Source organism: Erpetoichthys calabaricus, chromosome 1 (assembly GCF_900747795.2).
Source record: "Erpetoichthys calabaricus chromosome 1, fErpCal1.3, whole genome shotgun sequence".
NCBI classification, from domain to species: domain Eukaryota; kingdom Metazoa; phylum Chordata; class Cladistia; order Polypteriformes; family Polypteridae; genus Erpetoichthys; species Erpetoichthys calabaricus.
The window spans coordinates 198993212-199005900 of NC_041394.2; the positions used below are offsets into that span (position 1 = coordinate 198993212).

Here is a 12689-nt window from a genome sequence, read left to right on the forward strand (position 1 = left end):
AGGCATTGTATATACAGTAGATAGATAGATAGATAGATAGATAGATGTTTATTGTCATTGTCACTTTTACAAAGGAACAACGAAATTAAAGGTGCAGTCGACTCAGTGTGAGGCATAAGTTAAAAAGACAAGAAGAGAGAAAATAATAACAAACCAAATAGTAACAAAAGTACTTTATAAAATATACAAATTGCACTTATTATAAATACAAATTGCACTGGTTAAATGTACAAATTGCACTGGTTGACTTAAGGTCTATATTGCACATTGGGAGAATGATATAGTTCAGGGCCATGATTGCTTTTGGATAAAAGCTGTCTTTAAGGCAGTTTGTCCTGGTTTTCATTGCTCTGTATCTCTTGCCCGATGGCAAAAGCTGGAAGAGGCAATGACCGGGATGTGATGAATCCTGTGAAAAGTCAATTGCTTTTTTTGCGGCATCAGGAGGTGTAGATTTGTTCCAGAGTGGGGAGGGTACAGCCAATTGTTCTCTCCGCTGCCCTGACGACCCTGTGGAGTGCTTTCCTTTCTGAGGAAGTGCAGCTGCCGTATGACACACACAGTCTGTACGTAAGCACACTCTCGATGGAACAGTGATAAAAGGCAAGGAGAAAATTTTTGGGGAGATGGTTCTTTCTGAGGATTCTCAGAAAATTCAGTCTCTGCTGCGCCTTCTTCAGCAGCTCCTTGGTGTTGGTGCTCTAGGTCAGGTCATCCTCCAGCTCAAAGCCCAGAAACCTGAACACCGGGACCCTCTCCACACAGGCCCCGCCAATGATGAGTGGCTGGATGTCAGTTTTGTTTTTTCTAAAGTCAATAACAAGCTCTTTCGTTTTTGTGGTGTTGAGGAGCAGGTTATTGACTCTGCACCACTCTGACAGCCACTCCACCTCGTCCCTGTATGCTAGCTCACCCTCCGTGCCTGAGATGAGTCCGACCACCGTCGTGTCATCCGCGAACTTTATGATCTTGTTGCTATGGTGAGTGGGGACACAGTCATATGTGTAGAGGGTGTAGAGGAGCGGGCTGAGCACACAACCCTGCGGCGTCCCGGTGTTGAGGCAGAGAGCATGTTCAGGCCTGGCTAGTACTTAGATGGGAGACCAACCAGGAAAAGCTTGGGTTGCAGCTGGAAGAGGTGTTGGTAAAGCCAGTACGGGGTGCTTTCCCTGTGGTCTGAACATGAACCCTAATGCTCCAGTGCAGTAACAGGGACACTGCTGTAAAGAAGTTGATGTCCTTCGGAAGAGACATCAGATCGAGGTCCTGACTCTCTGTGGTCTTAAAAGATCCCTGGAAATCTTTCGTAAACAGTAGGGTGTATCCTGGCTAAATTGTCCATCACTGCTTAGTCACTCTGGACTCCTAATAATCTCCTATCTCTAACTGGCTATCTCTCTCTCTCTCTCACCCATTCACTACCTAACAGCTAATGTGTGGTGAGCATACTGGCGAAAAATGTCTGCTGTCACTTCATCCAGGTGGATGCTCCAATTCCAGCTTTATCCTTGCATGTTGTATTTTGTGTCAAACTAAGTAGTCTTTTAAATATCAGTTATAACTGAATTTTAAAAAGAACAAGGGCATAAAGACTTTAAATTATTCTTAAGTGCCTGAAAAGGATTTCAGTCTGAATTACAGTGCAACAAAATGTAATCAGACCTCGAAAATCAGAATTTAGAACGTAATAGTTAAAGTTTCCATCTAATCTATACAGTATAATATGAAATGATCCATTCCACTGCTATACTTTATTTTTTAACAGATGTAAGATTTTCCTGTAGCAGTCACTAGGTTACATTCTTACTCTTTATGGACTGCATCAGATTTAGAGTGCTTTAAAACAATCACACTAAGGTTTTTATAGATAGCATATTTAATGTGATTATCTTTTCATTTGATATTTCACAATAAAGCGGTAACAGGAAAATTCAGGCTCACAGAATATTACTGCATTCAATCCATTTTTACTCTTTAATATTTTATATTATACAGACATATATGGCTATATGCCATGCATGAAGTGTCTTGGAAATGTAAGCCACAAAAAGTCTGTATTCTTGCTATCAGCGGATCCTAAAAATGATGCAAACAACTAGAGCTGATTTTTTATCTGAAATCTCATATACTTCAAGAAGAAACACATAGACATGCTGCTGCTGATTGTTGAGCAAACTTCACTTCTGCAGTCACTCTTTATGATAATCAGAGTTTACTTTCAGTTTGATTACGCTTCTAATCTTAAGGCTTTTAATCTCCCCATTGCTGCATCTGTTCTGAATCCTGAAATCCTCACAGTACAGTAGGTGCATCTTATTATCTGCTAAATCAGTGGCTTCTTCAAAGAACATTTTTTAAACCAGGGCTGAGTCTAAAATAGGCAACATGCAAGAAAACGTCTTACATTTTGGCATAATGGCATTTGCTTTAATGATACAAAAGGTCATATAACTTGGCATTTTTACACAATTGTTCATGCCTTACACCCAATTCTGTTGGAAAGGGCACATTGGCTTCCCTGTCCCTCTAATGAAAAAAGCTCAGAAAGTTCAAAAAGTTCAGAAAATTAAAGAACAAAGATATATTTTAATGTGAAGAAAAAGTCAAACTTTTTTAGCAGTCATTGTACTAGTTCAAAAGTGTTAATAATATACTCTGTAGCCAATGCTTGCCTTGCATTTGCATCCACTGCAGCTGGGGTTTATATATTAGGGCTGGGAACCAATTAAAAAAATTAACTAATTAATCGCATAAATGTACATAATTAGTCATGATTAATTGTATCTAACATTAAAACATGTAATTATAAAAGTAATACATAAATCATGAAGAAAATACATGCTGAATCACAAAGTTAATGTAGAATCAATATAAATGAATTACATAAAAGTTAATGGCATAGCTGAAACTTAAACACTGATCTTAAACCTGAACTTTTAACAAAATACTACTTGAGCAAATACAACCTGAATTTGAATGTCTTCTTCAAAGGCAAGTTGTTAAGAAGGCAATGTATTAATTCTCATATTGGCATAACATATAAGACGCAGACATGTCAAAGTATAAATTAAAACAACTGTTGACTTTGAATGCACTGCTAAAGACTGATTTAACTTGATATAATACACATCTATTAAATGGGCATACTTTAAAACTTGTGTTAAAACTCTGCAAATACTATCCTAAATTTTTCATCACCATTAACGATTGAAGATTATACTCTACACAAGTGTTTTTTAATTGGTGCACCATGGAAGTAACAGTATAGTGCCCCTAGGTCCTGACCTGAGAGAGACATGCTCCTCAGGTGGTCGAGACCTGTCCAAGGAGGACGTGGCTACCTGAAGAAGACGACATAAAACCAGCTCTTAACAGCAAGGAGATTTGTTGGGTGTCCATCTGCCTGTGTGCATGTTCACCAGCGACTCTCACAGAGCCGAGGGCCAAAGAGCATACGAATTGCATCTGACCCCTGGTCAGTGGAGTGAGGCAGAGAGGGAACCACCTGTATGAGTGGGCAAAGAGACAAATTAGCTAGGAAATGCGTCCAAAATGCTCTCTAAGTGCTGTATCTGTGAAAGGTAATCTCCAAGCTGCTTTTTTTGCTGCACTCTGTCCCGCCTCTTCAGACAGTTTAGCACGTCTAAAAGATTTAATGTTTTTTTGATTGGTAGAATTGTGGTGTTCCTTGGGATTTTTTGGATTACAAAAAGTGTGCCAACTCTGGGGAAAAAGGTTGGAAAACACTGCTCTACCTACACCTTTTCTCCTGGCACGCTAAAAAATGATCTCCGTATGTGCTATCTCGCTTAAAACTGACACTGTGCATTACTTGGATGGTTATGTTGCGTTCTTTGCATAAATTAGTGAAGATACTGTAAACTGGAATAATAGATGGGAATAGTCATTATACTTCTATTTCGTAGAATTTTGTCATTATATAAGTGCATTTGGCACTGTAAGCAACTTGGCAGACCAGCGAGTTAAATACTGAGGTACTAGAGCAGGTGTATTGAATTCAAATTTAAAAGGGTTCAACCAACAAAATTTTCTCCTACCAAAGGTCTGAAACTCATATTTCTGCTATGATTCAGATATATGTAGTCATTGAATGTCTTTAAAAAAATAAACAATTGCCACAGTATTTCAACAATCTCTTATATATATTTCTCTTCTGGTTCGTCCTGCTTTGACTTCAAAACTGGTCCCACCCACACGCAGCCGACACGGCATTTCTCGATTCCTATTCGTCCTCTTCCAAACCCTTCCCCACGCTGCCTGCGGCTCCTCTTCAAAACCGGTCCCGCCCACACACAGCCGACACAGCATTTCTCGATTCCTATGTGTCCTCTTCCAAACCCTTCCCCACGCTGCCTGTGGCCTCCCATACACCTTGCTATTTTCGTTATACTGCGACAGTTGTTTCCTAAGCCTTTGTTATAAAATGAATGACAGTATCTTCTCTGTCAACGGGTTTTTGTATAACTTCATCTTTATTCCAGGATCCGGCAACTGCCTGTTCCTATCAGTGGGTTATTTCTTGACACAAACAGTTGACGAAGGCAATGCACTCTCACTATGACATAGGGCAGTAGATTTCGTTGCATCACATTGGGACAGATTTGGAGACATTCTTCCTGTTGTTCTTTCCAACACAAATTGAGTTATCACAACAAGTCAGGAGTACTATCAATACATGGCAACATCTGGAGTTTATGGTTGTGAAGCTGAAATTCAAGCTCTTTCAGAGATTCTCCATGCTACTATTGTCATTTACTTCAAACACGACCCCAACATTCCACCTTGCATTTACAATTCTGGAAATACTGTCTTCATTTACCTTCTGTACTCAGGACAACTGGACAATGGCCACTATGAAGCCCTCCTACTGATTCCGATCATGTCTCCACAGCAGCATATAATGTCTGATAACACCAACACATCAGTCTTCAGTCATTCTTCTCTTCCACAAAACACTACAGTTTCGTCTACTGCTACAACCTTTCTCTGCAATATTTGTAGTAAAGCTTTCAAAACAAAACCAGCCTTGCCAAACACAACAAAATTCACTGCAACGACAAATTGTTTCAGTGTCACACTTGCACAAAACATTTCACAACGCAGAACTATCTTCACAAACACACAAAAATTCACTCCGCTGAAAAATTACCTGACTCCCAGTCCAGTAACACATTCTTCCAGTGCTATTCCTGCAACAAAACTTTTCAAACGCGAACCTCACTTGATAAACATAAGAAAAGGCATTCTTCCCAACAACTATATGAGTGCCAGAAATGCAATAAGAAGTTCATTACACAGGATTGTCTGACTAAACACAGCAAAACTCATTCACTGACATCTGCAAAGCAATGTTTCCAAACCAACGCAGTCTCAGCAGACATACACGCAATCCTCTTCCATTACCACAGGTACTTCTTCATCTCATTCCTGTCTTCCTGTTCAAGAGTACAACATTGGGACTCCAGACCAGCAGTGTAAACACTGTCATGCACTATACTGGCCTGCTGAGCGTAATACATCCAACAAGTACTCGAGGTGCTGCCACAATGGTAAAGTAGCTTTACCACCTTTGCGGGAGCCACCTGTGTCTTTACAACAGCTTCTTACACAGCAAACATCAGAAGGTAAAAATTATCGTGAACACATTCGAGAATACAACTCTTCTCTAGCGTTTACTTCCATGGGTGCACAGATAACTCAACCTCCTGGCCACGGACCATATTGTTTTAAAATACACGGGCAAATTTATCACCAAATCTCTCCACTATACACTAACACTTCTACCTCTCCAGGATATGGACAGTTGTATGTTTTTGACACAGTGCAAGCTACTGAAGTACACTTACAAAATAAAGCAAACTCTGCATGCAGCGAAAATTTACTTCTCCGGCTATATTCCATGCTCAGAACCATCAACCCCTTCGTTAAATCATACAAACACATGCATGAAATCGCTCAGTCCAATCCAACAGCATCTGTACGAATGGTTTTCAAGGAAAACCCTGGGCAGAGATCTGCGCGTGGAACAATACAAAGGACTATCAGATGCACTGCAAGCAAACGCTGAAAATAACAACGTACGTGTAGGCAAAATGATCATATTACCGTCCACATTTCCAGGAAGTCTAAGATACATGCAACAAAACTATCAGGATGCCATGGCCATAGTACGTAAATTCGGAAAGCCTGATTTCACAACTGCGTCTTTCAAGAAGTATTTATTTCTTCTTGATTTCTGAATTCCTTTCTCACCGTTTTCCGTTCACCATTTTCCTTTCCTATTCTTACACCGCCGTATGCGGGCGTCGGCTAGTATTTATTTTAAATGTTCAGCAACAACTTTAAACATGTGAACCCTTTGAGGTTAATTGGCCTTGTATTTGTATGGAATACAAATAACGATCATTAACATGACATATAAAACAAATAAACAACTCTGTTTAATAAAAAAAAATAAAAGTAGACCTGTCACATTCACATTTTAAATAAAAAAACACAATCATGCACTCCTTTACAGTGGTCCCATCAGGATTTCTTTTATATTGCCCCAAAATCCTTGCTACTTTAATTGAACATTCATTTGCACACTGCTGGGCTATAAAGAGGAGTCTGTCATAATGGCGCTTTGAATTGCTGCTTTTTACTAAAGCCATGGTTTCAGAACACATGAGACAAACTGGTTTTGAACTACCCACAGGAAGAATGAACATTTGTCAATTCATCTTCCCAAGTTCAGTTTTCTGCTTTTACTTGCCTTTTTTGAGGAAAAAGCCATGCTCCCTGTTGCTCTTCCTTTTCTGATATTTCCTTCTGCGGTATCCGTGCATTTTACCCATGCACTGTAACAATCACATTGACTTGCTCTCCGTTGAGTTATATGAATAAACGCACACACCTCAAAGAAGGAAAAAATGGGCATTTCCTATATTATTGAACAGGTAACACATTTTTAAAATTACAATAATTACAGGTTTTACAGTTAGCATTTATTTATTGAGAAACACATCATGTTTCTAAGGGTATTTTGTTAATTAGATACAGTATTTGTATAATGTGGGATGGGACAATGTCTGGCTGTGCCCTATAATAAGAGAAAGCATTACAGTATGTTTAATAGAATTGCAGTGAAAGGGCCTTAGAAGTAAAATGATCATATATATCAGCCTAGTTCTTAAAATTACCTGCACAAATTTAGAGTAACTGATTTGGAATACTGTGCACTATGTGTTTCTCAAGAGAAGTTCATTAAAGAAATTACTCCACCAGCAGAAGATTACATATTGATTTCCCTGTATACTTATATTTTAGGTAAGATTTGGATATGGGTCTTAATAGACAGTTCTTAAACAGTCAATTATAGGGCATTCTACTTCATATAAAACCAGAAGGCTTAATTTTCTTCTAGATTCACATGATATTATTCTTTTTCCTCTTCTCTTTAGCTACCAAGCCTTTGTCTTGTAATTATTACATTGTACTTAATACAATATTTGTGCTTTTTATTGTTTGCGCCTTCTAGAATAGGTACATGACAAGCCAAATGACCATTTAGAGATATCTAGAAAGTATTTAAAGATTCATTTTAAGATATCTCTAAATGTAATTAACATATTTGTAAATCATTTAGAGATGTGTTTATGAAATGAAATTAAAGATATCTTAAAATGATTTACAGATAATTTTAAATTACTTAGTTTATCTTTATTTATACAAAATTACTATTAAATTAATTCAGAGCATTACTTCTGATGTGTGACTGTGAGCCTGCACCATTGGAATATAGAAATACAATATATGTTTGTAATTCTGTAATCTTCTGTGATAGAACGAGTAATGAAAGTCATTCACAGGAAGTTATGTGATTTTTGAATAATGAATATGATTTTTAAATAAAGAGGAAGTCATTTCAAAATATCTGTACTTCGTTTAAAGGTATCTTTAAATAAAGAAATACTGATTTAAAGACATCTGCAAATGATTTAAACATATCTTGAAGTGCATTAAACACATCTTAATTAGAGATGCATTTAAAGACACCTTTAAATCATTTATAACTGCCTTCAAATGATTTTGAGATATCATTGAATATTTAGAGATATCTTTAAATGAATTCAACATATCTTTAAAAGTTTTAAAGATATCTGTAAATGATAAATTTGTCTTGTCACACATGTGAAATAAACCTTACTTTAATAATTTCTTAGAAATGGCACTATGTCAATGAGCCTGTACTATATGTATAATGTATCTTAGTCTAATTTTAATGACCAGAAAATTTACTGTTTATAGAAGATGAGCAACTCACATCTACTGTAAAGTCCCAGACACATTAGACAATATCTGACGCTAATATTCTGCATTTAGATTCCAGTTTAATTCCCTAAGAGTTTGCATGTTACCTTTATGTTTATGTCAGCTTACTCCAGTTACTCTTATTTCTAATGCTTTCTTTCTATAAATTGTCCAGATGCAAGTGAATGTTTTATGCCTGATGACATTCAGTCCAGAGCTTGTCTCTACCCAGCATTACCAGAAAATTATGAAATGATATAGATATGCATGCCCTTGTTAATAGTAATTCATTTTGATCGTTTGGTGGTGGAGCTGGAATAATATTAGTGCACTAACCCCCATTATCTTCAAGGTTTTTTTTTTAATTAAATACAAAATTTGGACAGGAACCCAAATCAGCAACAATATTCTTATTTGTTAACAGCAGACTGCAATACAAATGAAAGCAATTTTCCAAAAAACTTTCTTATTGAACACGTTTGCTACAAAAATTTCAGAACATAAACATGTGGGTATGAATGTGAGTGTGTGCATAAGTAGACCCTGTGAGTGACTGATGGCCCATCCACAGCTATTTCCTGCTCTGCATCTGATGCTGCCAGAATAGGTCCTAGCCCACCTGTTTCCCCAACTTGCGATTCATTTTATTGAAGAATCCTGTGATATTTTGTTATTTTAGCTGAGACAGAAGTTGTTAAAAAATTGGACATTTTAATGTTACAGATGGCTTTCTTGCCTTTTAGGAAGTATCACTAGAGGACAATTGAGAATGCATTTTAGTACTGTTTTCTATTTTTTTAATTAAAAAATGTAAAAGTCTTTCCTGAAAATGTTACGTATTTCCTGGTTTGCATTCTGCAAAAACATGCAACATAGTCTTTGACATCATTTTGTTATGTTTTCTGATTTTTTGCTAATAAAAAGACATTGATGAATGCTTGGATGGCTTCATCGAATGTGATAGCCGTGCTAACTGCATCAACCTTCCCGGATGGTACCACTGTGAATGCAGGGATGGCTATCATGACAATGGCATGTTTTCACCCAATGGAGAGTCATGTGAAGGTAAGTATATGCTATTTGTAGACTCTATCTCATGTTGTTGGGTTATCTTTAAAATTGTCTACATTGAGTGGCGCTTCAAATGCTAAGGACTGCGTAATGGAGCTAAATGAAGTGGACTTGATGTATGTATTTATATCTGAGTGAGAATACTTGATTAACTTCCTCTATTTACTTTGCTTTATGCTAGCTCAGCCCTTGGCGCTGCTGCCTAGCAGTTCTAGAAATCTAGGTTTAAACCTTGACTCGGTCACTGTACATGTGGTGTATGCAAGTTCTCCCTGTGTCCATATGGGTGTTCTGGTTCCTTCGCACAGTTGACTTAGAGTGATTGGTCACTCTAGACAGGTCAGGTATAACTGAGTGCAGGTGTGTGTGCATTTAATTCTGCATTGGTCCCTGTCTTGCACTGATAGGCTCTGGCTCCCTGTAATCCTAAAACAGAATACTAATGTCCATAAAACAAATGGATCCTTAAGTTTATTTATTTTCTTTTTTTATTATTATTTATGTGGTATGATTTATTAGTCTTGCATGTTTCTCTAAACTATCATGCAAATAAAAGCTTTTTCAAATCAAAAATAATTTATATTATTGCATGTAACAAAAATAATAATTTGAAAACAGCCTTTTATTTACATTTTATAATATTAAGCAATTCATAAATGTCTAGTTTAATAAGAGTAAACCAACATCCAATGCCTGAAATAATTCTTTATAAAAATGCTTGTTTACGCTGGTGTGCCTGACTCCATTTTAGAGTTTTTTTGGGGGGTTAAATACACTGGAGACCAGAAGGGATGGAGTTATGGGGAGGTTGGAAGTCAGCTTGGAGAAACTCTACCAGGTAGAGGTCCTCCTGAATGTACAGGAAGACAGCAGACAGTATGTTTGTGTTGCCACCTCAATATTCTTCCCTGTTGTCCTCTCTAAATTGATGTCTGTATGGCTGGTGACACTCTTGTTCATATGAAAACATAAATTAACTGAAGTCAAGCTGACAGCATGGAAGTTAGTCAAAATTAAAGACAAATATTGGTCTTTTGAGGCATTTTTGCCTAATTTATGCAGTACCAGCTTCCTGTATTTATTTTATTCTGGGATATCCCTTAAATAGCTGAGGATCCCCTTCATACTTTTATGAAATCCTCCAAAATATGCAGAAGAGGGAAAGGAAACAGTAGAGAAAAGCCCTGGCTTCTCAAAAAACTTAATTACCAAAATTTGTTTAATTAACAAGGATACATTTAAAAAAGAAAAAGTAAATCAAGAAGATAAGAGAAATGATTTAAAGAAAAATGCAAAATAATTTCTAAATATAAAAAAAAAAGCCAAAATTCACTAAAAAAGAAAATAAACTATCAAATTTCAAAGATCCTCAAACACTGATGAATTCAAAAATACCACCATGTAAAGATTTTCAGATTTTATCAGAATATGACTGTAAGTGATGATGTACAATTTCATCACCCAAGTTCCTGGCACTAAGGAGAGACAGGGCTTAAAGAAAAAAGATATAAATCTAATTATGCACCACAATCTTTTCTGTTTAAAAAAAGTATCCAAATAATATCCATTGCAAAGTCCTAAACACAAAACCTAAATACAGCACTAAAATGCAAATGGTGAAACACAAAAAAAGCAAAACAGCAAAAGGGAAAAGGGAGTAAAGACCAAGGGTCTCATGTATAATGCCATGCGTAGAATTCACACTAAAACATGGCTTACAGACAAAACTGGAAATGTGTGTATGCACCAAAAAATGCAGATGGATAAAACTGTGTGTACGCCAAGTTCCACACACTTCCCCTTTATAATTCCCAATAAACATGATTTTAATGCACATGCATGCACCAACAGCCCCACCCAGGCTCCTCCCAAAAATTTGCATATTTAAATAAGCAAATCAATTGAAATACCCCCTTCTGTTCAGCGTTTTGTTAAAAGACAATGGCAAAAGCATTTGGAAAAAAGAATTTCAGCGAAGTGGAGGCAAAGAATAACGTACCTATTTGTTGGCTTAAGCAGTGGGATAAGCAACAAAAGGAAAGTGATGGAGTGATACGGTATGGCGGAGACACTCAAAACTTCAAGTTTAGAAAGTCACACTGTGCCCATAATAAAAATGAAGTGCTCAGATATCAAATTCTATGTGAAAAGGCGAGTTGCAGCGCACCATCTGTTTATTCTGTTTCAGACAATATTACAAAAGTTGACCTCTGTGAGGTGGTTAGACGGTGATTGGGCTACTTTGTCCAGTACATCTTCGGGCGCTGGCTGCACACACACCTCTGTCTTGGAAACTACTGGGCAACCATTTGGCCGTGTGCCAACTGATGCTTTTCTGGAGTCACAAAATGCCATAGAAGAGACTGTAAAAATGTGGCCAATGAACTAAGGAATGTCAGTGCTGTACTATGTGATATTGACCACAAATTAAATGAATTGGTTAAAAAATAAATGATGCATCTGATTACCTGTTTTGCATTCTGCTAATTAATTTCAAATGAAGTTGTAACGCTGTCTGATTTGGCTGATTATTTGGTGGGTCAGGGTCAGATTCATCATATCGCATCTATTCAGATACGCATAAGCCACGATTGTGTGCCACGTTATTCAGCACACTGCTGCTTGCACAATGTGACATACTTTCTGTGGACTATAGAGCAACACAATAATAGAATGCTTTGTATTTGCATAAGCAAATTTATTCTCTGAAGGTTCCTTTATAGAGTAGCGTCGGCACCGAGTGCCACAACGGATAGATTCTCCGCTCTTTACATGACTCTTTGAGGTGACTCTCTATCCTTAAAAGGACTGCTTGCCTTTTGCCACACTAGTTTGAAAAAGCAGTTACAACTGTGCGGATTTGCTATTTTTATAAGCTCTTCTGCTATACTGTATATGATGCGATGCCAGCTCATTCTTTTGGTGATTTATCCCTGGCTCATGTAACTTGGCCAGCGCCGTTGCAATTGCAATGTGTGTGCAGTTTGGAAAACCAAATGTTTTGTGAATTGCACTTTGATGTTTGCCTGTTCAACTATAGTGTAAGGAAATCTAATATATCTGGATGACAAGTGGATAATACCATCCCATAGAGCTGGCATGACTTAACTCAGTGATGATTGTGAAATACACAATCAGTCAGCAAATTCACGTTGAAAAGTTCCTGTGGCTAAAAACCCAAGAGTGGACAGAATTAGCAAAGGAGCAGGTAGAGCACAATTCCTCAAAGTCTGGCTTTGTAAAGCCAGCACCAGTTCAGCACAGAGCTCCAAGAGGATAGTTCTTGGAAATCAAAATCGACTTAG

The 12689-nt window shown here is 37.3% G+C and overlaps 1 protein-coding gene across 2 annotated transcripts in view; it reads left to right on the forward strand.

The window, feature by feature from the left end:
* The window catches only part of nell2b (neural EGFL like 2b), a 369230-nt gene that overhangs the window by 319417 nt on the left and 37124 nt on the right, over nt 1-12689 (forward strand). Inside the window, exon 16 of one of the 2 annotated variants that reach the window (XM_028810691.2) lies at nt 9238-9378. The exons of the other annotated variant lie outside the window; for it this stretch is intronic. Within the exon in view, the coding sequence (XP_028666524.1) occupies nt 9238-9378 (141 nt within the window). The remainder of the gene's footprint in view (nt 1-9237; nt 9379-12689) is intronic. 2 annotated transcript variants of the gene reach the window in all.